The following is a 26,271-nucleotide window of genomic DNA, read 5'->3' as shown; positions in this document are numbered from 1 at the left end:
ATTGATCGTGACCACAGTGAGAAACATGGAATTGCACATTAACATTCGCAAATCTACAATGAAATATTATGAGATAATAAATTTTATTTTCATCGATGACAACTTTTCTTATTCACATTATGTGCAGCTGAATAAGCTCTGTACATTTTTGCAAAAATAAAATTAATCAAATTTGAGGGTGATTCCCTGTGAAAAAGGAATTTTTAATATTATCAAAACTATCGTAATGTAATTCGAAAGAAAATATTAATCATGTTATACTTTTTCAAAGAGTTTTTATTTAAAAAGTTCCTTGATATGCAATAATTAATTTTTTTTTATCAATTTCGCAAAATGACTACAACATGATCTGGAATCACCCCCTTCAGCAAAATATAAAATGTGTTTTATGAAAAGAGAACTACGTTCAAAAGTTGAGATCCACTAAGAGTTTGGAAAGTTAAAAAGAGTCCTCGCGTCGATTTATTTTTTAACAAACTAATTAAGAAGAGGCACCATCACAGTTATTGTCCGCCCTGCAGCTATCTGGAGTGCTGGAGCACGAGTTTGGCGGTGACGACAGGTCCTTAGGGGCGGTAGGGGGTTGCAGAGAGTAGGGGCTGAATCGGTGTGAGGGGTAGACAGGTCGTGGCAGGCGGGGGAGGCCGTCGGGCGAGGCAAGCGAGGCGGCCGCGGCGGCGGCCATTGCGAAATGCGAGTGGGCCGCAAGGAGTGAGGAAGGGCCCAGACAGGCCCATTGGGACCAGAGTTGTTGAAGGGGCAGAGGGGAGGGCATTTCAGGTCGAGGGCGATAGAGGAGGGGAGATGCTGACGAGGTGGAGGCGGCATTTCCAAAGGGGGATGAGGACGTGGAGGCGGCCACGGCCGCCGCTCGGAGGAACAACTGGCTGCGGGCGGCCAGAAGGGCCTTTTCCTCCATGCTCAGGTTTTGGGCAGAGGCGCCCTGAAAACCGTTGTTGTTGTTTAAAAGGTCGAGCTCGGAGAAAGGTCGAAGGGGTGACCTGAGGTAGTGCTGCTCAGCCAACATCGACTCCATGGTTTCTCTGTTTGAGCAAAAACAAAAGAAGAAAAAATACGAAAGGTTACAACAAGATAGCAAAATTTACCAGAAGAAGTTATAAAACACACAGGCTACAAATACTTTTTCTGATTATTTCTAATTTTTAAAATTTTATATATAATTTTCTGATTTAAAGTCATTATGTTTTGAAATAACTAAGAGAAAAGTTGAAAATATTTACATTAATCTGTAATCAAATAAAAATATTTCTCTTACATAATTTATACAGCTAATAATATTGTTGTAAAAGAATTTTTACAAATTAAAGACACAGAATTTTAAACTAAAAATTAAATTTAATATTCTTTAAAAAGCAAAACACATCAAATAAAATAAATAATTCTATTTAAAAAAAAAAAATCATTTTTTACCTTGTAATTATACATATTTTATCTCTTTAATTTATATAAAAATGATGAATCATTGCTATTTGTTTCTTTCAATACCTTTCAAACTCTGTGAGTCTGGAGGAGTCTCTGAAACCCTTGGCAAAAGGATTGCTGTCAATCTTCAGCTTGGTGATCTGCAACAGTCGAGAGCAGATAATTAGCCAAACTGCCGATGGCAGACTCAACAAATTCACGCCGCGTTTCCTCCGGTGTGTATATTTATGAACAAATGCGCGGATAATTTCGCGGAAACGAGATCAAAAGTCAAGCGGCCGGTGATATTTCATCATTTGCAGCCGGTCGTTGGCTGCTGCTTTCACGCCACACACACACAGATTTATTTTAATAGCTTTTGACAAACATGATGTATAATTAAGCAGGGCCGTGTAACTCGGAAGTGGATGGGAAGTGTGTGCGGCGCGTCGCACGGGTGGGCCAATTACGGCGTCCCGAGACAGGGGCTGAGCGATAATGAGCAGTCGCGCATCCCCTCTCGCCACCACCCCCGAGTGTCAAAAACCTTCTGATGGATGCGAGAAAAGGCAAAAAAAGTTACAAGATCTCCTTTTCCACACAAAAAGTAATTTTTCAATGTGTCCCAGGACTGAACCAAAAATTTCACTTAAAAAACTAATGAGAAATCAAACGACCAAATTCATTTATTACTGATTGAAAAAAGGATATGAAACTATTTTAATAAATAATCATTCAAACTTTAAATTAATTTAGGAAAAAATATAAAAAAATCTGATGGTGTGAGTGGCAGAAGTTTCATCCTGAGTTAAATCAGATTAGGTTCGTGGCAAATCTTTCAAGCCGCGAACACTCGAGAGCAGATGAATTAAAAAGTCAACCGCAAAACGAGCTAATTCTCAATCCCCAGATTCTCAGCGAGGCAGTTGGTTAAATTTAAATCAAAAGTGTGAGAGCGGAGAAGCGAGAGAGCGAGCGCGGCTAAATGTACCAAATCGCGACAGCCGAGAGCATCTGCCGCCGCCGCGGCGTCATTTATTTTGTTAGAATTCACTCGCGCTTCTCCACTGACGAACAATTACGTGTTCACATGGTGGATAAAATTAATCGCGTCCCGACGCAGCTCGCTAGACTGATTAATTATGCGTGCAAGTCTTAATTTCGCCCGCCCGCGAGACCGAAATTTCCTCGTTTTTGTGAAAACAAAGATAATTTTGTAAAACTCACCAGCTGATTTTGGTAGGCAGTCACAGCGGTGAACACGGTCTCGGGGAAAATGTAGGTTTTGTAGTGCTCGCACTCCAGATCGGTAATGTGTGCGTTGTCGGAAAAGTTTGACCTGAGCCGGACGAGGTGAATGCGAGGTTGATATTTGTGCATTGAGTTCAGCACCAACTGTGGACAAAAATAAAAGCAAAAATCTTAATTAAAAAAAAGTGGGAATATATTTATTTTTAAAACTTGACATAAAAAATATTTAAATCATGCAATTTTGTCAATTTTTCTATTTAAATTGTCATATCAATCGTAAATTGATTTTATGCAACTGTTGCAAAATTATTTCAAACTAAAAGCTGATTGGGTTTTTTTTTTTAATTTCGTATTTAAGATTTAAAAAAAAAAAAATAATGCACTCTTTCAATAAAAATCCGCAATTAATGCATTTTCTTACATTAGTTCCCCCTACCTGTCCATTCTTGTCCATTTCGTTGTTGGTGAGTTTGACCTTCTCGAAGGAGACGACCTGCTTCCTGAGTTGGTCCCCGGTGAAGGGTGAGTCGGGGTGCATGTAGAGCCGCGGGGGTGCCGGCGGGTCGGCCTTGCCCGCCACCAGCCACGACGACCGGTGGTACGCGTAGCGGTACCTTTTGCTGTCCACGGGGACAATGTCCATCAGGACCGCGTACCTCGCGTCAGGTCTCAGGTACCCACTCAGGGACACCCGCACGGTGGGAAACATCCGTCTGAAAGCAGAAAATCAATTTGTTCTTTATAGATGAATCCACATTGGTACTTATGGAAAAATTAGTAGTTTTTTTATGTGAAATAATTGAATAATATTTAAAATAAAATTATTTTTAAATCAATTTTTAGTGTTGCAGAGGCTCATTGAATATTTTTAAATCTGTGATTTTTTCTAAAAACTTGTGACTTAATTCAAATTAATTAATTTTTAATGATTCAAAATTAGTTGATAAAATTTGAATAATTTAGAATTATTGAAAGTACGTAATTATTTACTGAAGGTGGTAAATATTATGGAAATAAATTAATCAGGCATTTTCCTCGTTTCAGAAATTTTTTTATTCAAAAAACAAATGCTTAATTATTTGGATGAAATTCTATTCACACGAACCTATTTTTTCCCACCCATATAAATCTTTTAAAAAAGAAACAAAATTATCACTTATAGTTAAAGGTAATTTGAACTGAACAGAGGCGGATCAATTTTACGAGCCATTGTCTTTACGTTTCGCCTCCGACTTTTAATTCCTGATTAGCAAACATAAATTAATCGAGAGACGCTGAAAAAGTAAATAAAAGAACGCAATGTGGGCATTCATTGTCGCGCTTTGATGTCGGTGATTTAATTAGCACAAGGGAGGAATTTGTTCTGGCCAATGCTGGCTGGTGATGCGTCTTTTAACAAGAGCCCGGCGTGCCATGGCTCAAGCAAGTTTATTTATTTTTCCGTGTCTGAGTGTCAGCTTTTTTGCCGGGTCACAAATCAACACGCCGCTTTGGTGGCGGCAGGGGCGTCTTTGGAAATCCATTCATAGTTCACTTATTTTTCATTTTTTTGTTTTAGTAGCCAGCGTCATTTTAATTTTTGAATTAAATAATTTTGTTATTGTTCAAAAATAATATTTTACACATTTATAAAATTATAAAATATGCAATAGTCAGAAAAATATTGATTTGATTTGAAATTCAAAGCATTATACAGTTTAATTTTTTTCGTATATTACTTGGAGAGAATGATACATTCAGATTCACATTTTTTTAGATCCATTTTAATTAAAATTTATATCACAAATAAAAAAAATTTAATAAATTATGAGGCCCCATCAACAGTTTTTGAAGCATTGCTGTTTAACAATTTCAATTAACATAGAGCCTATTTATTTATTTATTTATTTATTCTCCAATCAAATAATTGCCAAGCATTAATTTGATCAATTTCCATCCAAGTCATAAGCTCTACAATCTTTTTTATAAATTTTAATTCAAAAGTTGATATAAACAAAATCTTGTAGCAATCAAGCTTTAATCCATATTATTGAAATATATCAATCTAAATATCATTTTACGTAATTATAATGAATTAATTTTTGAAAATTCCGAAAATGGCATAGCAGATATTAAACTATTTAAAAATTTTAAAAATAAGGCCATAATAAGAAGTAAGATTATATTAAACATAAAATAACTTTTACAATAAAATTGTAATGCGTACTTAAAATGTATTGATTAGTTTTACTTGATTATATTATTCTTCTCTGTCAATACAAAGATTTTTAAATTGGAAACAGTTACAATTAAATAGATCTGCCCCTGTTGGTGGCACTCCAATTACATTAGTTAGCGTGGCACTTGTAATGCGGCGATGTGTGTGGTGAACAGCCAAACAATTTAATTGAGTCGCGCGCGTTATATGCGGCCGCGAGAAAACGCCATAAATCTCCTGCGTAAACGAAGACGGAGCTCTATATAAATTCAAAAGGCTATGCCACTTATTTCGGCGCGCGGCGGCAATTTAAGGCTCCTAATAGTATCAAATGATGTGTTACAGCTGTTTTAATTAATTAAATGTTTTGATATTTGTGTCTCGAGTGTGTGTACTCACGAGTCAGTCAAAGTTGTGTGAGAGGCGAAAGGGCAGGAAGCAGCGAGAGTTATTTCAACTGCTGCGCTGGCACCACGACTCACTTTACATATTTCTTTCTCGCTCGAGAAGTTTTGGCAGCAATTCGTCTTTGGGATTTTGATTAATTCGCTCGGGATGCTCACGAAATTGCCCTGAAAATGTGCTCGGAGAAAGTGAATTATTTTTTCCATGTAATTCTCTGTGTTTACTTTTAAACCGTAGGGCAATTATTTTTCGTAATGTTCGGTAATTACACAACGATTTGAACGCAAAGTGTTAAAATAATTGCGAGCAGGAAAAAAATTGACGGCTGATAAGATAAACGAGAGCCGAAATTATGACAATCTGCTGCCTTTGTAATGGACACTGCAAGAACTGCGTATTTCGGTGCCGTAATGACTACAATTGCACGGGCATATCAAAATCTAATTAACCGCCGTGTCATTAAAAATGTTTAAAAATTATCAAATATCTCCATCTGCAAAAGGAAATTATTAAAACTTTCATCCACCCGTCGCAAATCGTTTTTCTTTTTCAATTATACTTAAGAGAGGATTTTTATCTGTTTAATTTATCGCTGCACAAGAAAATTCCACAGCGTCTAGCCAATTTCGTCGCAAAACCGCAAAATTCGGCTTCGGCGGTGGCGGCGCGCAGACTGGGCTGATTAACATTTCCGTGTGCAACCGCAAATCGCATTATCGTCCTCTCTAGCGAATTCTCGCTTACCAGCAGACAAAAGAACAAAACGCAATAAAAAAAAAAAGGAGAGAAGATCCGGCGGGAGCAGAAAAATCCAATTTGCCGATTTATAAATTTGTGGGAAAGAAGAAGTGAATGCGTTATTGAATTGTTATGTGGCGCTGCCGGCGTCCTGGGAATTAGAAACGATCAAATGTGTGTCCGGACAAATTGCCGGAGAAGGACGATTTTTCCCACTTTATGTCTCAATTTTGGTGAGTATACATGATGCACACACAATATCACGGCCCGCCAATTCCCGAGGGACGAGGAGACGCTCGCATAAATATTTCAACCCATGGTTAGTTATGATCACGCCAAATGATTAAATTAGCTGCGAGGGAAATTCGCCCCGACCGCCGGCGAGTGTGACTGCGCGATGGGCGTGCGGTACAAATACATTTGGGCAGTGAAAAAATGATGAGTTTTCAATTTAACACATGTAAAAACTTGAACTAATGTTGTCCGGAGTGATAATTTTACTAAAATTTAGATTAATTAATTTATTCAATTTAATTTAATGGCAATAAAAGTTCAATTTCAATAAACTAAGTAAATAGAAACTAAATTACGCCCCTGAATCATATTGCAAAACTGATTAAATTGACTTTTTATTCATTTTCTAAGACTACTTTCAAATAAGGGCCATTTTAAATTTTTTTTTATATTGCGTAAAGTTTAATTGATTGAAAAATTTGATTATTTAAAATTTAAAAACTTGAACCAGTAAATGATACCAATGAAATTTTGTGGCTGCTGGAAGGATTCATTTATTTAATATTTATGGGTTAGTTTCCAAGTTTAGTCTCAAATGATCGAAAAAGATCTAAAATTGGGATTTGCAAAATATTTTGAATAAAACTTTGTGTTTTAGTACGTCTACGGCTTTAGCTAAAAACACTTTTAATATATTTTTTGATCTCTACTTTATTTTTAATATTTTTTATTGTTGTCAGTAGCAATTAAATAGGGGTTTGCTACTGTTGTCTATTTGTCCAAATTTTTACATCGCATTGTTTTTATTCAATTGTTAAAAACAATTTATTTGAAGAGAAAGAAAGGGAAAGGAAGACCAAAAAGACCCCATCTGCTGTGTAAGCCTTGGTTGACTAAGTTTTTTTTTAATAAATATTGTTAACATTATTTTATTTTTAAAGTCAAAATATTATATATTATTAAAACTTTTTCTTTTGTTCACTGCCCTTTGACTTTATTGTAAATCGAGACAAACGCACCACTTCCGCGCTAGGGGTGAATCAAAAACGTTTACACGTCCCCTTCCTCTCTCTTGTTACAACGCTCGCTCGCTCACTGTATCTCGTTTTGTGCCTTCTAACCTCTGACACGCGTGAATCTCCAAATTCATTTCCCCCTTGTGATTGTGAGCATTATTTTCTCTTTCCTCGGCCGCGCTAGAGAGTGGAAAGAAATTTAGTGATGGGAGATCAAGATTAGAGCAGAGATTAGGCCCGAGAGTGACGAGCTCGAATTGTTACAGACTGGATCGAATGTCGGTGTTTAATAATGTGGACAAATTATCTATCCGTCAGCGTTTGGCGGAGAGCGACTTTGTTTTCGACCGAGAGAAAATGAAAATAATCCCTCGCTTCCTCCACAAATAATTCTTCCTGCGCCTAATAAAAACTGGATCTTTTTGGATTATTAGTAAATGAAAGGATAGGTCAATTTTTTCCTTTTGTCGATGTATTAGTTTTATCAAAATATACCTTTGAAGTAAAAAATTCAATGACTCTAAAAAATGTGCTACCACAATAAAAGAAATCACAAAGTACTTTCGCGATAAAATTTTATCTATACTAATAAGAAAAGCGTTAATGAATATTTTATCTCTTTTCCTCTGTAAAATACCAAAATTTTTATGGGCAGCAATTGCCTTTGTGATAAATTAATAAAAAAAAGTAGCAGATAAAATGGTTAAATTAAATATAAAACGGTTCACTCTAGATTATTCGAAATAATTTTTCAATAATTTAATATTATATCGTACAGTTGTGGAAAAACCAAAAAGCCGAGGGCTGTATTTTCCAAATGTATGTTGATATGTCAAATGTCAACTATTGTCACATTAGAGGTGTTGGTAAATTCAATCACCTTTTGGAAATTCCAAACAGATAATATCGTTGACCCTCCTGAAGGAAAAAATGTTCATTTTCAAAATTATTGTATTCGATTAATTAAAAAATATATCATTAAAAGTGTATTAAAATAAATTTTTAATGATGAAAAGAATAAAAACTGCTGAATTTATTTCATTTTTAAAACATTGAAAAATATTTAATCACACCTCCCGTATAATATATATTAAAGAAGGAAAAAAGTGGTGTTATTGATCTTTCAGCGGGAAAGAGGCCACAAATCCACTCTCCGGAGAGAGAAGCCGTTTTCGAGGCGTGTACGTCTGAGACGGCGGAAAAGCTGTTGGGCGGCGAGGCCAAATAATAAATTTAACCACCGAGTTGATCTTGTGAAAACCATATTAAGGAGCGGAAAGGCTGATGTAGCGGCGGAATGAGAAATGCAATCCATTTAGCTCTGGCCCGGCGTGGCGCTAACGTGGCGCGAGAAAAGGCGCTCGAGCTTTCTGGTGTGGAGCATTTTTCCGGCGTGATCCCTCGTCAGCTCTCCGGAGCAACCAACGAATTGCTGCTCGGCGCGCGCATGAAATATTCACGTCGTGTTTGCCGCCTGGGAGATATACCAGCCGCTCGGCAGCGCAAAACTTCTCGCCAGAAACAGCCGGGCCGGGGTGTTATTATTATTATTACCATAAGAGAGCGGAGGAGCAGAGCGTTTTATTACAATAAAAGCGAGAGAGAGAGAGACTTTTTCTGGCTGGCAAAAGTGGCATTAATAAAGAGCTACCCTTGGCAAAAGCAAGTCGGAATAAAGAATTTCACTCTTAAAATTGCGAAATAAATTGCCTGACTGCGTGAACCCTGACATCCGAGCCGTATAATATGATGTAACAAGTTCCTCGTCTTCCCTGGTGCCACCCAGCAGAGAGTACAAATAATACCCACAGAGCGAGGCCAATTTTAAGAACACTTTTTTTGAAGAGGGTCCCCCTTGAAGGGCACACACACAACGTGTGTACGTAATTTATGGCAATTGCGGCGAGGATAATGTAATTTTTGCCGTAATATTTTCCAGCGCCGTTTGTTCCGCGTGAGAGGCGATCGCCTCTTATTTTATATTTCATACTCTTTTTTTTTTGCCTCGTGGAATATCGCATGCTGTTTGCGGTTGCGTTCACGGACGCTGGAATTCAATGAATTCTAATGAAATAAAATTTATCGTGCACGATTCACCTGGAAATTATATCAGCAGAGAGATTGAATCTATTTTTCTGTTCATTTTCATCTTTCAAATGGTCATATTTTACTATAATATTAATTCAAGTTTGTATTCAATTCGTTTGCTGTTTAATTCGCTTTGTTTTAAATCATTTTTAGATTAACTAAAATTCTCCCTTTTGGAAAAGATCAAATTTATTGCGTCTGCGTTATAGAGTTGATTTTATGCTACAAGCCCATCTCCCCTGTAAAAGCCAGATTTTATTTCGATGAAAATGAACACTTTGAGTGCCAATCTGGTTTGCCCGGCGCGTCCTCTGTTTGATAAGCTTGTATTCGGTTGATTTCTTCAAGTTTTGTAAATGGCGGAAATACAGGTATAATTATCATTGTTGACACAATAAAGGTTGAAGTAATGATAAGAATTAATAATTGGGTCAGCAACATACAAATTGTTAAGAACTTACAAGGTAAGCTGTTGAGATGACCCACGCCGATTTTGTTGAAAGTTGGTATGCAACTTGCACTACCCTTGGGTGTTCTGGAATGGCTATCAAAAGTTGCCCAATTTCACAAGGGATGGTAGTTTTCATTAAAACACATGTTAAAAACGGTCAAATGTAGGCAACAAAAGCGTCCTCTGTGTATATAATTTGCCTACATCCGATTTCTCCAATGTAATTCAAATTACATGGAGTTTAAATGGCAAAAAAACAAGGAAAATTGGGCAAAAATTAATGGCCGTTCTGGGGTACCAATGGGTAGGAGAAGTTTTACACCAATTTTCATCAAAATCGGGGTGTGTCATCTCGATAGCATACCTTGTTAGTGAAAGTATATTTAAAAAAGAAATTGCTTTGAGATTTGAAAATTATTGATTCATTCTATGATGTTTTAAAATTTTCCACTTGAAACCAAGCAAAACAATGAAAGGAGAATCTTTCTCTCTTTCTATGACTGTGAGTAGGGAGCCAGCAGAAAGAGCTAATTATGGAGGTCTTTAGTAATAAACTCGGCAGAGCACATTTCGAGTGAGAGAGAACGCGGGAGGAAGAAGAGAAATGTTGGGCAGAGTGTGCGATTATATGATTAACTTTTGCTACTGCAACTTTTCCCATCTCTGCTTTTAACTCACTCTCCGCAGCACGTTTTTCGCCCTGAAATACTCCTCATCAGAAAGAGCGCCTGCACGCAGCACTTTACTTTTCACAAAAGCCGCCGGGGCGATATCCGCTGAAATATATAGGCCACAAGATAGAGCGCCGGAGGAAAAAAGACTCGCCATTTGCCGGTGGAATTCGCTGCGGCAAAGATGGAGCTCTCCGAGGAGCGAATCTGCCGCCTCGCAATATTTCAGCCCCCGCCACCCCTCGCAACAGATAGGACGGTGTAACACCCTCGTGCTGCTATCACCTCAACAGTTCGCGCACGATAGACCCTTTATATGTCGCTATGTACGTACCAAGTCTCCGCGGCGTTAACTTGAAGCAGAAAAAAAGAGTGAGATGGTGTCACTACTTATTCTTTTGCTACACGCGTGTGTGTTCAACTTTCCTCAGACGGATCTTTTTCTTGGAGTTCGGCCAAATAGGAGGCGGCGCGAAATGTGATAATCAACGAGATTGAAAAGCTGCTGCATCTTTGCGGCATGAAAAAGGCCGCAGATGAAAGAAATTAAGGCCTTATTGTGAGAATGAGAGGAAAAGTTGAAAATTCCGCAGTATTGAGCTTTGGATTCCATGTTGGAATCAAGAAAAATAAATAGTTAATTATTAAATATGTTTAATATAAAATAAATCATACATGCCCTGCAATTATAATTAAAGTATCATTAAAAAGTTATTACTTTTGATAATGATTTTTGTTACTTTTTTAATTTATTTTGCTCCGTGACATTTTTTTCGAGGGTGGAAATTTATCAGGACGGAGCACAGGGAAATAAATTTCAACTCATGCCTGGCAGTTTTAGAAACAATTTCAAATCACCCAAAATCAGCAGCGGAAAAGCTGCAGACACGCCAATTTGTATTCATCAGGGGTGAACCACGTTTTTGCCAAGAGAAAAGGAAAAATGGCCGGGGTGCCGTGCTTTGAAAATCAATAATTTAAAGCAATATCCGACGCCAAAAATGCCGGCGGTGCTCAGCGTGCAAGGCAAGGGATGTTTCGAGCTCCCCTTTAAAAAGCCGTGCCAGCAGAGTGCGGGCATATAAAATATCTGTTCTCCAATAATATTTCGCTTCACCGCCGAAATTATTAATACACTTTGGAGAGGAGGCTGCTGGCGAGTGATGGGGCGGCGTGAGGGTGGTGAGATGCCCCTCGTACCCCGCACGCGCGCCCCACCCCTGCATGAGCGCTTCTTTTCCGCATCTTCTCTCAATATTGAGCGCCTGTGGAGCACGCGTCGATGTGCGAAGTCTTCTTGTTGGTTTGCACAGCGACCCTGCCAAGTGAGTGCCGCAGCCACCCCTAGCCAGAGCGCGCAGCCAAATATTGAATTTCACCACTTTATGCACGGGAGAATTGCTCCGTCGTTTTATGCACAAACTCTTTGCTCCATCTCTCGCGACAAAAACGTGCACTTGAAAAAACTTCAACCCTCAAAAACATTCAAAACATAAATAAACTTCATGCAAAGAGAATTTTCTGGAATGAACAATCGAATTATTGCTTCGTCGCACTATTTCTTAATATAACAACCATTTTAAAGAATAGGGGAATAATTTAAAAAAAAAATATAAATGTTCCAAAAATAAAATTACAGTAATACAATAAACGAGATTATTTAAGTATGCGTTTTTTAACAATAAAAGTAATATTTAAAAATACATTTATTATTAAATTTAATATTTATTTTACATGAATTTATTAATCCCTTATTCAGTTTAATAAAAAACATAATTTGATATTTTTGTGGGACCTATTTTAGTTTTTAATATGAACAAATCTATTTATAATTGGAGTCGAAATATGATCAGTTATTTAAAATATTTTAAACAATAACATACATAGTCATGAGTGTTTTTTGCCTTTTATGTGAGTGGGTGAATTTTATATTTGTAATAAACAATAAGGTTAATCTTATCATTAATTGCAACAAAATGAACTACCCACATTTTCAAATTTCCTGGAAGTTCGATTCATATACAGAAGATGATTATACGTTTGTTTTGTAGAAATATCACTTTGATCCTTCATCCACTTGATTGAGGCATTATTAATTTTTTTTTTTGGAAAAGGCTTTCCAAGAGCAGATTTAATTGACAATCAACAATAACTATACAGCCTATATAGTTGTAAAAAACAATTTATAAATTATTCCAAGTTTTCACAATAAAAATTTGAGAATAGTCTCAAATGCATCCTTGCCACCGTTTATTAAAATTTAAGCAATCATATAATTGCAAGTATTATATACACATTAAGAAGATTGGTCTGGAAACATAAAGATTTGTTATTGAACTAATAATGAAAATTTTTGTTCAATCAAAAGAAATGTGTTATTCCGTGCCCCTGCTTCTTATTAGGAGAAACTGCTATAATAATTCATAAAATGAGCCGTGATGGGAAGTCTCCCAAGTGACCTGGTGTCACAAATGTGGTGAACACAAATCGCCCTTGTCGACTAGGGAAAAAATAAAAACCACGACGAGCGCATGCACCGTCATCCATATAGGATGGTTAATGTATTTGATGGCGATTTCCATCTCTCACCATTAATAACGAGGCGAAGCCGCACAAGGAATTTTCATCGAAATCCAATAAAAGAAGCGACATGGCCCCCTTTGGTCTTTCAAAACGAAAGGTGCCGCGATCGAGTGGGAAAAAACGAGAAAAAGAGCTAAGCTTGTTAGCACTTTGTAATTTTCCGGCGCACAAGCAGCGACGAAGAAAAACATAATAGGCTTAACAATCAGCGGTGAATTGTGAGCCTGCCGAGACAGAGAAAGGTTGGGTCAAACCTCCGAGGAATACACCTGTAAGTATGACTCAGGCGAAATTGCTTCTTGCCGCCGCACATTCGGTCTAATCACGATTATTGTTCGCATCCATCCGTCGACGTGCGCACCTGTGGCCCCTGGGAGTTGCGCGAGCCCCCAGCGACGATTGTGCATTTTGGCCGATTGGTCTGCGTGACCCGAGGATTTTAATTTTATTGTCTTCGACACATATGATAAATTGACATTGCCTCCCACATCGCGAAAGAACATTCAATTATAATAATTATCAAACCCTGCTCGTCCCGAAATTATGTTGGTACACTGCTGCCGTCAGAGCCATGGGGCCTTATGGCTCTGGGAGGTAGACATCTTTTTTTTGGCCAACATTACAGAGCTGATGAGCAGGGTTTGATAATTATTATGCAATTTTGGGACAACTAATCTCCAAATCAATTTAAACTTGGTAACAAAAATGATAATGACTCCATTTGATAACGAAAAATATATAAAAACTAGATTGATAAAAATACAATAAAAATTAAATTAAAAATATTAATATCCTTTTAAAATTACAATGTTTAAAAAATATAATTTTATATTTAAAATAATAATATTTTAATAAGGTTTCTTAATTATTTGGAAGTAAAAAGTTTCAAATGTCAAGTTTATAAGTAATAACAATGATAAATTGCAACTGTATAAAATTAAATTAAATAAAGTTAAAATATAATATAAATAAATACATTAAACATTTGATAAAAAGAAAAATTTAAAACAACACACACACTTAATTGTGTTTGAAAAAGATAAAAAACTCAATTTTTACCTTCCAGTCTTGGTTATGATCATCTCGGTGCCCAGGTCGTGGAATTTGTCCCACAGCTCCTTCGTTTCCAGGTGGCAAATGACGTGCTGCAGCTCCTCGCAGTTGCACCTTTCCTGCAGCTGGGGGTTCACTTTGGCCACCGGCGACGGCGACTTGGCCGGTTCGCTACCCGCTTTACTCGACTTGTCCGGCGTGTCTGAGGTGGACGAACTGATCTCGGCCGGACTGTCCCTGCCATCTTCGCCGCTGGCCGGTGACCGAGATTGAGACTTGCGACGAGAGTCCAACACGAACTTTTCTGCAATCAAATAACGCACACAATTAAATAAGAATCATAAAAAAGGACAATTATGAAATTATTAAAACAATGAATATAATTAAGAAACTATAAATTGCTTCAAATAATTCAAAAAAAAATATCAAGAAGTTCAACAGGAAGTGTTCGGAATATAAAAATAAATAATTTACATTTATATATGCGTTTGTTTCTGTTTATTTTTGAGTTTATTATGAGTAATGTTTATCCTGGTTTTAAAAAAATTTATTCAAGAATTCCTTCAAATGACCTATGCTTGTTGAGATCACGTGGCAATTCCGTCAATATTTCATTCTGACAGTTGGCAAACAATTTCTCTACAATTTATTTATTCTGTCTGGCCAAACAAAAAAAAAATTGATTATCGCGTCTGTCCATCACCTGCTGCAGAGGAATTGCCATTAAGGCTTTTTTCTCAGGATGAAATTGTTTTGGCAGGTACAAAAATAATAAAATAAAAACAGTGTGTATAATAATAACAGCAATCCCGAGAGCAGGGGAGGGATGGAGCCACCGGTCGGTGCGCCGCTTTTTCTTAATTATCCCCCACACGCACGGCCGGCGAATTCTGGCGAGGAAAAAGCAATATTTCATTGGGCCAACACCTTCGCTTTGCCACCTCGGAGATAATAACAAGGTAAGCCCGAATAAATGAATAGCACCCCCTACAGCAATAGATTTTCCTCACCAAGCTTCAGCGGGGAAAAATGAAATCCTCACACGTCAAACACGCGCGGTGGTCCAGGATGAAAAATCGTTTTTTTTTCTCTCCTTCCAGAAAAGGTTTTACGCACACAAAATATTTGATTAATTGATTCTGAATTAAAGAAGATCAAGTGTTTGGCTTGCGATGTTATCAGCCCCGGGAACGTCTTAATTCGATCTCAATAAAAATTCAACCGGCCACAGAGAGGGATGATTAATGATTGGAGAGACAAAAGAGTTATTAATAACGCTCTGCTTTCGGGACAGCTGCTTTTAGAGCGGCGCTTTTGTTTGAACATGGCACTTAACATGCAGCGGTGGCAAAAACTAAATGCTCATCACCGGGCCGACTGATTTTATCGGAACACGAAAACGAATCCTCATCCATGTCTAAAAGGTTCCAAAGCCGGTGTTGTTTTATTCGTTTTTTTATTCCTCAAAACTTAAAAATGATAAGCATAATATAAATGTGACTGGGAAATATTTTATGCTGCACGTAACAAATGTACGAAAGAAAAGAAACGGAGAAAATGATTTCCTTGTGCACATTAAGCGTAAATCCTCAACAAAATTCCAATGCTAATTTTAATATTTTAACTAATTGCTTTTAAGTTTATTCTTCTACGGGGTTTTGGCCAAAAAACTAGAAATGCTGCAATGGATTCCAAATGATTCAGATTAAGAATTGAACTATTGTGTGATAATGTTTCAAGTATAAAAATGATTTATTTACGCCCCATCGCTTCTTTACAAGGCGCCAAAGTAATGTCCGAAGATCGAAAACGGGTAAAAATCCACGTTTTTCTACCTTCTCATACTCGTAACTTTCCATTTTGCAAAGTAAACTATAATTTTCTAGATAGCTTTCGATTCGCAAGATGTTAAAGTATATCCAAAAAAGTATCTCTTCTGTCATTTTATCACCCCCTGAGAAATCAAATTTTTTTTTAATTTTAATGGCCCATTTCTAAATGCTATTACTCTGAGGGTGATAAAATGACAGAAGAGTTATATTTTTTTTGCTTTTTTTGGATACTTGAACAGCTTGCGAATCGAAAGCTATCTTGAAAATTAGTTTACTTTGCAAAATGGAAAGGTACGAGTATGAGAAGGTAGAAAAACGTGGATTTTTACCCGTTTTCAACCTTCGGACATTACTTTTGCCCCTTGTAAAGAAGCGATGGGGCAAAAATAAATCATTTTTATACTCGAAACATTAAAACACAATAGTTCAAATCTTATAATCTGAATCATTTGGATTCCATTGATGAATTTCTAATTTTGGCCAAAACCCCGTAGAAGAATCACCTTAACCACACCAAATTTTCAATATGTGCTCTGCCAAAATGATTCAAAATAATAATATTATTCATAACCAACACATTAAATGTTTTTTAATTTAGAATTTTACATTTTATTTTCTTTTTAAATAATATTTTACGGACTAATAATAAAGAGAACAGCAATGCTTGTGAAATTAAAAGTCTGCATTTTGACAAAACGAATTAATTCCTAAAAAGACTGGAATTGCAGTTTCTATTAATGTTGATAATTTAATTCTCTTTATTTAAAAATAGACAAATTTTCGGAACTACTTTAAAATTTACCTTAATAAATCCAAAATATATCAAACGAATTTCTGATCACAATGAATTGAGGGCGCAGAAGCGCGACCGTCAACTGGCGCAGCAACAAAGGAAGGGCCGAGCCCAGTGATTAGCACGTCAGCTAATTATCGTGCCGCGTAAAATAGGCATCTCTCTCAAACACACATCAAAGCGAAACATAATGCGCGCGTCTGGCGAGCGAGTTTGTTTTGATTGACGCGCTCGAGGACCAAACCCTCTCTCTGCCCACGATGATCGGCCAGCGTATCTCCATACAATTTTATTTTTCAAGCACCTAGCTCTGCTCATTGTCAGACTAATGCCCGCGTCCGCGCGCATTAATATCACACGTAAATTACGGCGCGTTTTCCAGCCGACAGCAGTGAAAGGACGAATGCATAATAAAATATAATATATAGGATGCCGTGTGCGTGAAACTGATACTTGTGTCACCACACCCGCGCGCGATCAACAAACAAAAAGCAAAAGTTGCCAAATAGATTTTGTTTAAAAGTTTTCATTTCATATGCATTCAAATTTAAGTCATAGTAAAAGTGATTTTTTAATTAACAAGACCTTTAATATATAAATAATATTGAATCAATGTATTTATACATTTTTATTGAATGATTTAATTACTATTTTTTTTATATTAATTATAATATATATTCTTATTATAAAAACCAGAATTTCATTTGTTGTAGTTGTATCAATTCTTATTCTTAAAACTGGATGAATAATATAAAATTAAATTTCTAAGCTTAAATAACTAATTTATAAATATTTCATGTCAGATTTTGATAGAAGTAAAGATATTTCAAAATAACTGCTCGTCCATCACTTGCGTATCATGTAATTAAATTAATTATATGTTCAAATCAAAATGAAGCCAATAAAAAAATGTTATTTAAAAAAATTTTTATGAGAACCTTTAACAAAAGAGTGTGTTTAATTTTTTTATCTCACTTTTCAACTGACGACTAAAAAGAGAGTTTCTAATTGTTCTAAAATTAACTATCAATAACTCTATTCTTTTGCCAAAATTAAATTCTTTCAATTATGTTGGTAATAATTTTATTATACAGGAAATGCTGCAAATTGTTATTATTTTCAATTCACGTTCTTCCAGTGAATTACATTTTTGGTGATTTTTATTAAAATTCATATTAAATTTCGCAGCTGATTGCGGGTGCATGGATTCCTCTCATATTTTTCACGTCCGGAAGAAGCTGTCAGTCAGAATACACGAAAATCGTCCGTATTTTAATGTGTTGTTCACGAGAAAGAATGACATATACCCCGCGCACATATTATTTTCGCTTTGCACCTCCACGATATTATGTATTTCCACCGTCATTCCGGTGTCAGAAACACATAGAGCTTTTCCCTCGAGCAAAACCCCTGCGAGAAGCAACAACATTGGTTTTACCAGAGCATAAAAAACGCATTCAGCGGAGAGGAAGAAGAAAAACGTGAAAAAGTGTATACAAGGAACAAAAAGTGTGCCAGCGGAGGCGTCAAAAGAAACATCGGCTAAATAGAATTTCGCGGCGTGCGAGTGAGTGACTGACTGACGGGGACGAGCCGCGAGGTGCGAAAGATTTTCGTTATTTGTAAACTGTTTGACATGGAGAGCTGCGTGTGTGGCAAATCAAAACTTCCATGATTAATACTAACTTAAAAAATAATTAAATTTTCTTTTAAAACAGAAAAATCTTAATAATGTATTATAATAATTGTTTTTATCAATTATTTTAATATATATAAAAATTAATCAAAAACTAAGTAACATTTACATCTGGATATCACTGCAGATATATTAATACATCACATTTTTATCACTTTAAACTTTTTTTGCAATTTATATTTAATTTTTAAGTATTTGGCAGTAAATTCTGAGTGATATGTCATAACAATGAGAATAAAATAAAATAAGTCTGACCGCAGTTCATGTAATGTTAAATTATAAAATTTTTATGTTAAAATGTGGTTTTTTCAATTTTGCTGATTTTTTGTATTTTTTCTTGCTCATGAAATAGGGTCGCAGACCGTGACCGAAACTGGTAGAGCCGTTTGTTTTTTGAATAAAAACAATTTTTTGCAACGAGGAAAAGCCCGAATCTTAATTTCTATAAAATAATCGTGATGGATATTCAAATGAAAAGTTAATTAAAATAAATCTCAAGCATTTGCATTTTCAATATTAGATGATTGATTGAATTTCAAAAATTAATTAGTTGATTGCTGATTTTTAGTTAGCAGAGAATTTAAGTGGCTAAAAAAAGTATTGATGGATATCGAGTGGCAAATTAAAACTTAAATCATGATCAGATTAAATTTGGAAAAATTGACTTCGCTGACATTAGTTTAAATCGAAATAAAATTTATATTTTGGAGCTGAAATTTGACAACGTTGGAAAAACAGCAATTTAAGTGCGTCAGTGTGTTAGTAAAATATATTTAATGATTTTGAAATCAAGTATATTTAAAAACAAAAGTAAATCCCATTAAAACTACATTACATTTTTTTTTTCATTTCCAATTCTATTTCCCGTCTCATTTCGAATAAGACGATCGCCTGAAAAATGTAAAATCCACCGGCCAAGGAACATTAACTCTGCACACAAAGAAGCCTGATGGGTGCGTGAGATAGCGGCTTTTCTTTTCCATTCGACTTCACGTGCGATCGAGCTTGTATATTTTCATTTGGGCTCGAAATGCATCGCGTGGCGATTATTTCTCTCCTTTTTTCACATCGCGCAGCTTTTTGCGCTTTTCGGCCGGGGCCGCGTGCGTGGACAGCCGAAAGAAAATTTAATGGAAACGCGAACAAGCTGAATGTCAATGCCTGTTTGTCACAGCAGCATGAGTCTCATTTGTTTTAACTTCCACACCGGAGCCATAGAGTGGCCGGAATGAGAGCGAAATAGAGGAAAAAATTCGTGAAATAAAAGAGAATAAAAGGTTGAACGTGTGGGCGCGATAGCGGTGTGACTAGGACTGCCATGTTTGTTGTCGGAAAATTAACCATGCGTGGCCTTTTATTGTCGTTCTGTTTACATAAAAACGCGGCGTGTGATATTTCGACGGTGATTAGAGCCGGCAGAGAGAGAAAATGGCTCTATTTTGTAGCAGGTTAATGTTCCTGTGTAGCAGGAAAATGAGCCTGGGCGTCGTTTGTTCACGGGAAATAGGAGGTCGGTCCCGGAACAGAAGGTTTACATTAAAAATTTTTAATTTATAACGAAGAGATTTTTTTTAAATTCTTTTGAAATAATTGAATTTGTACGACAACATTTATTAAATTAGGCGTTGATTTTCAAGCGTCTGGCCTATATTTTTCCAAGCATAATTAATAAACGAGTCATAGCGGCAATTTGCGTTTCCTCCACCTTTTCTGAATTTCCCAAGTCCTCTCTCGCCACGGCTCTTAGTTGCCAGACGTGTTGCCTTTTCTTCACATTTTGTAATTTTGTTTCATTTTGACTTGATTTGTGAGGAATAAACAACAATAATAAACAGACTGTTCCAAATTGCAATTAAGTAAAAAGCAAAACAACATTCAATGAATTTAATAAACTTACTAAGACTCTAATTCATAAAAAGTGCACAGCAAGTTGCAAATCGATCCAGATTATGATACAATTTTTGATATAGCCGATTTAATCAATAAATTTCATCTTCCCCAAACAATAAATTTTTTAGAGGTACCTCAGCTTAGTGAAATTTTAGAAACCAACCCTGAATTTTGTAACAATGGTTAATTCTCAAGATCTGGAAAAAAAATAGTAATAATAGGGCATTTTGTCGACGATTCGAAAACTAAGTTGGACTCGATCAACATTTTGAATGCAGTGAAAACAAAATAAGCCTGTTAAAAAAGCAATAATATGTGACTTTCATAATGCAATTTTGTCAATTGGTTCTATTTTTAGTTTTTAAATATTTCTAGGTATTTATATTTAGCACAACTTTTTTCTTCAATGAAAAAAAGCTAATTTTTTATTTTTATTTATAAATTTTTTTTCATTGTTAATTTCTTTTATTTTTATTTTCCTTATTTATGTAGACCTTTTGGTAATATCACAACAATCGTTTTGCGTGCATTTTGATATAATTAATTTTGTTGGTCTACAAAAACCATGATTATATTGATATTAAAATATTGTATATGGAGGGTATATGGATTATTGCACATTAATGAAATATATATTATAATTATTTTTAAAAGAGAAATTCATGACCAAAACCAAAACGACGAAAACGCAAAATAAAAATTAACTGCAAAGAACGTTTCAGTTCATAAGTTAATTTTGTGCCTATAGTACCCTTATATACGTCTTTCGTTGTTATTTTCCAAAGCTGAAAGATACCGGGCCGCGATTGTTGCCACAGAAGTGCAAAGTCATTGCCGAGCGCGGTGTGGATCTTATCGTGCACCGGTCCCAAATGCGAAAATGCATTGTTGTCGTGTCCTGCCGCAGGAACACATACATAATAAATGTATGTGCGCGCAGCACTTGATGAATGACCATGTGAATGTCGTTGAAGTAATTAATGTGTTAATTATCTCCAGCAGGCCAGTGCTGTTTTGCTTTTATCGCGCGCGCGTTACACTTACGCGCGAAAATAAAATTTAATTCGCATGCATGCGCGGGTTTTGCTGCGATAAAATTTCAAGCCAGGATCTTTTGTTTATGAAACACTAAAAGGTTCTTTCGTACGTACGAGGAGAGTAATTTTTTATGATTGCAATCAAATATTCATAATGGAACCAGCCTTACAGTTCTTTAAATTAAAATTTTTCATCACGGTAAAAATATTTAATTCTTTACAGAAGAATTTGGAACTCTTTCAATATAGGAATTTGGAAATCAATAATGTTGGGGATGGAGTAAATTTAATTATATTTCAATTGAAGTAGATTAAATTTTTACTTGATCTCATTGTCAGCGCGTTGAGTTTACGAGTTTTTGCTTAATAAATAAATTAGAGGATTTTTGTCTCTATTTATATCTAATTTATTTCAGTCCGCCATTGACTCTTGTATTTTCTGGCATTTTAGTGTGTGTTTATACTTTTTTTTAAGATGGTGCATGATTCTGCTTTTTAGTCCACTCTTTATAATGCAGTGTTCGCCATGAATGGAGAATAAGTAGAAAATTTGGATGAACTTGAACTTAAGTATTATTTATATACACATTATATTATGATTTACAAAATCTGCACTATAGAGTTAAAAGAGCAGAGACAAGAGACTAAATTGTACTATACAAAAATAAAAATATTTTTAATGGCAAAAATTTAATAAACTTTCATTCATTATAAATCAATTATGTTAAACTATGTCCAATGTATCGCAGAAGTACGTAAGTATTATAATAATGGGGGCAATAAATTTTATGAATCACTGATATTATTAATAAATATTTTTTGATAATAAAAATGCAAAATAAAAAAGCAAAAAAAAAATAGCTCAATAATGTGACATATATATTACTTGAAAAATTGTTTTATAAAAATTTATTATTAAAACATATTTAATTCATAACATACAAAATTGGAAATAGTTTATTTTATATTTTAATGAAATACATTGTTAACAAATTAATAAAAAAAGGTTTTTTTTAAAAATATGCATTGTTTGATAAATTAATTACAATTTCAATTTTTAATAAAACCGTGTAAGAAAAAAGAAACACAAACACGATCTGAATCTAATGACTTTTATCGCCGTCTTATGAAGACGTTTTATCAACAAAAAAACACGAGCCAATTTGATTTGATCGCGAGGCGCGCTTCCTCTATCTACATCGCGGCCTTTTATTTTCTCTCTGCCGCGGCTTAATAATTTTATTACAGGGTGTGAATACCCTTCCTGCTATATATATTCGTTTTTCTTGCACTCTCGATCACTGGCCGGCCAAATAGCAGGTCTCGCAGGATGTATTAGGCCTTAAAAGGTGCTGCGGCCGGTGTAATTTACATCGCGGCTCGGCGCGCATCGCCGATAAAAGAAGAGGGATAAAACGAAAACTCGCACACACGCGAACGCACACATCAGGCGACGCGATCATATATAAATAAATGCATACAAACAAAAAAACATAAAATATAGACTCAGAAAAGCAGCCTGGAACATCGTATTAATTTTGGCTTGTTTTTTTCTCTCTCTCTAACATTAGCATTTATCCCAGCGGTTTTTTTTATACCTAACAAAAAACTGCACGTAAAGAATTAAAGTTATTCAAATGGGCCTTAAATCAGAAGATGAAATACAGTATTTAGCATGAAAACATATACAAAATCATAATGTATTAAATAAATTAAACAAATTTCTGGCAAACAAAACCATTGAAGACTAAATTTTTACGATTCAGTAATTTTATTATTGATATTTTCAATATTATTATTATTTCAATAAAGCAAATTTCAAGCACTTTTCAAACTCAAAAGCCAAGAGAGAACTAAATTTGCAGGCTAATTTCACGCACAAGCAGGGTGGCATCATTACTTCTGATTAATGATCTCGCAAGGAGACAATGCGGACGATTTTTCTTGTCGACGGCGCATAATTAATATCGGGAGCCCGTTCGGCTGCCAGCGAAACGACGACAGCAGAGCTGAGAGGACCAAGCAAGAGCAGCGCGCCGGAAGTGCTACATTGCGTTTGTGCAGACTAATTTAATAGCTACTCCTGTTGCTCTCTCGGCGCCCGGCAATATTTAATAGCCGGTTTTGATTAATTCAATTGTTCGTTCGCTCTGCGCTCGGAAAATTACACTTCCTGCTACAAAAACACACAACGTCTGATTGTTTTTCGAAATTAATGGGCTTGATCGGACTTTGTGTTTATTTCTCTCGCGCGACAGCTTTTGTGCGGTCAGAGAGTGAGAGGAAGCAATTTAATGGTGTAGAATTGCATATTGATGTAAAGAAAAGTACACAAAGTGGGCGGTCGGATTTTCGTGTTTAAGCATTAAATTTGTGCTCCCGTTTCTCTCAGGATGTGATTGCAGGGGATTGAGATATTATATGGGAGCGCATTTGAATTAATAGTCGGTTGTTCCAAGTCAACTTATAATTTGAGGTGAAAGGAAAAGAAATTTGCTGCATGAGGAATCGAGTAGCAGATAATTTGCTATATGATCATTTCAAAACCTTTTGCCTTTCTCCGCAGTGCCACAAGCGGACAAATTTAAATATTGTAACCTAGATTTTTTCCAGTTTTAAAGACTGCATTTAATATAAATTACACAGTATTTACGTTTTTATTAAGAAACATATTAGTGCAGTTAACACGTGGAAAATAATATTAATTTGGCTCCCTCATTTGTTGGACGCTTTTCTGTTCAAATTAGGCACGAAATTGTCCTGCCGGCTGCAATTGCCATGAATCAGAAACGCTCGGAAGTAAGTGTCGTCGCATGAGAAAGGTGATGACAATCGTCAAAAAGCCAACAAGCGAATTAATTTGGCACAAGCTGGCGTACATTCAAGGTGAAAAATATAATAATTCCTCGAGCAAGCCTTTTGAATTATTTGTTTTATAATTATTTTGTTCAAAACAATAAAAGCAAATTTATAGTATTGATCATAAATATATTTTACAGTACTTTAAACTATATAAAATTTGCAACAAAATCTCCAAAACAAAATATTTTTACCAGGGTAATATCATTTTCAAAGTTTTACTTATAATTCTTCGTTTTAATTATTAAATTGCAACATACAAACTAAAAAGTACCAAAATACAATTATAGCAATCATGTTCCAAATGACAATTATACGAAAATATAATAAATATCATAAATATTTTGTATTATAAAAAAAAAATATTAACATTATTAAATAATTTAAGATAATATATAATTTATAAGTGTTAAAAAATAATCTTTTTATTGAAGGTCGGTACAACTTATCTAGAATTAATTTGAATAAATCGAATAAATAATCTGAAAAACCGACTGACTTGAGTAGAATAAACAACAATAATAATAATAAAAAGTTTATCAATTATTTTGAACTGAAGTCAAAAAATTTATTCTTTACTGTTAATTAATGTAGAAAGATTGCTTTTGTTGGAATTTAAAAAAAAAATTACAATAGGAAGCTTCACATAATTGTCGTGAAACATTGGATTGCTTGGAATTAGAGCAGCTTGAATAAGTAATTTGACTCACCGAGCGGCGCGAGATTGCCAGAGGGGGCTGCAGGGTTGGCAGACGGGGGTGCCACACCGCGGGGCACCGCCATAATAGCGGCGATGCTGAAGTCGGTGGCGGCGACCGCCGAGCACGCTGCGGGCCGAGACGCCGCCGAGAAGCCGTCCTCCATGGTGAGGCGTAGCATGGGCCCGGAGGCGGCGCGGGGGCGGCAGCAGCGGGGGCCGGACCACACACACTGAACGACGACTAACGAGCGCTGCCTGTCTGTCTCCGTGCGTCGAGTGACAATTTGAAGAGGGAAAAAAATTAAGCGCAGGTATAAAATCACATTTCAGCAGCCAAGACGCGTCGGGTCATTTTTCAAAGGTGACAATCGCCGGCGAGCACGTGTGACGTCACCGAACGCTGACAGCTTAATGAGCGGCCTAATGGTCTGCCGATCGGGTGGACACTAAGCAAAGCTGCGAATTCGGCGAAAAATCGCGCGGCGCCGATCTGGAGGGAGCTGATATCAGAAGGGGAAGGTGGAGGGGCCCGTCTCTCGTTGTTGACACGCGAGAGAGAGAAGAAAGAGCGGAGAGAAAGAAGCACACAGAGATGATGCCGGCGCCGACGATCGGCCGAGAGTAAGAAGGTCCATTGCCTGACGCGTCCTCCGCCGCCAAGGAAAGGAGGAGCCCCGGTCCGGAGTGACACACCTGCCGCCTTTTTTATTCCGCGGCTCTTTATTAATGCCCCACTACTTATGCTGCTGCTGCTGCTGGCCTTTTTGATACACTCCCGTGCGGTAATGTAATGTTTGCGTTGCCGCGAGTGCACGAAGGCGGGGCTCATAAACACGCTGTTGTTATCGTTATCGCGCTAACAACAAAAAAGGACCCGCCACAGCCACATGACACGCCGATTTTACTCATACTGAACTATTTTGGTGAAAAACACAGCTTCACTTCAATTAATTTTTTCATCCGCCTAAAAGAATATTTTTTAAGACCATAAATATAATATTATATTTATTTGTCCACATTTTGATGAAATCACAATTTAATTAAAAAACCATTTAATAGAAAGAAATTTAATTTTTGGATACAACAGCACCACAACTGGCAAGAATCCATCCGCCACATGGGGCATCGGTTGATTTGGTTTTCGCAGGAAAATTAGAAAAAAGTTTAAGTATGCAACCCGCTGGTCACAGATGCTTAACGTTACTGCCTACCCCCTAAAATGTGGCAGGAAAAACATCCACAACTTATCAAAAGGAGTTGAGCAGTGTCAAAAAAAAATAATAATAATAACGTATTCGAAATACATAATTATAGAATTTAAATAATTTATCTTGCAGAATGACATTTATGGAATA

General features: G+C 36.1%; 1 protein-coding gene across 2 annotated transcripts; it reads right to left on the bottom strand.

Moving 5' to 3' along the window:
• On the bottom strand, positions 1-25,501 carry LOC132195224 (T-box transcription factor TBX20-like). Of its 2 annotated transcripts, none has more exons than XM_059617069.1 (6): positions 24,927-25,501; positions 14,116-14,413; positions 3,095-3,386; positions 2,650-2,817; positions 1,507-1,583; positions 1-1,043 (listed from the first exon to the last, which is right to left on the bottom strand). In XM_059617069.1, exons 1-6 carry the CDS (start codon positions 25,093-25,095, stop codon positions 482-484), a joined length of 1,566 nt encoding a protein of 521 aa, XP_059473052.1. In that variant the 5' UTR covers positions 25,096-25,501; the 3' UTR covers positions 1-481. The 2 variants fall into 2 exon arrangements, with proteins under 2 accessions (XP_059473052.1, XP_059473053.1); XM_059617070.1 differs by having other exon boundaries at positions 3,110-3,386.
• Between the last annotated feature and the right edge of the window lie 770 nt (positions 25,502-26,271).

The sequence above is a fragment of the Neocloeon triangulifer genome, unplaced genomic scaffold (assembly GCF_031216515.1).
Source record: "Neocloeon triangulifer isolate White Clay Creek 2 clone unplaced genomic scaffold, ASM3121651v1 ptg000009l, whole genome shotgun sequence".
Lineage (NCBI taxonomy): Eukaryota > Metazoa > Arthropoda > Insecta > Ephemeroptera > Baetidae > Neocloeon > Neocloeon triangulifer.
Note: the sequence above shows the minus strand (reverse complement) of the source record. Positions and strands in the feature narration are given on the sequence as shown.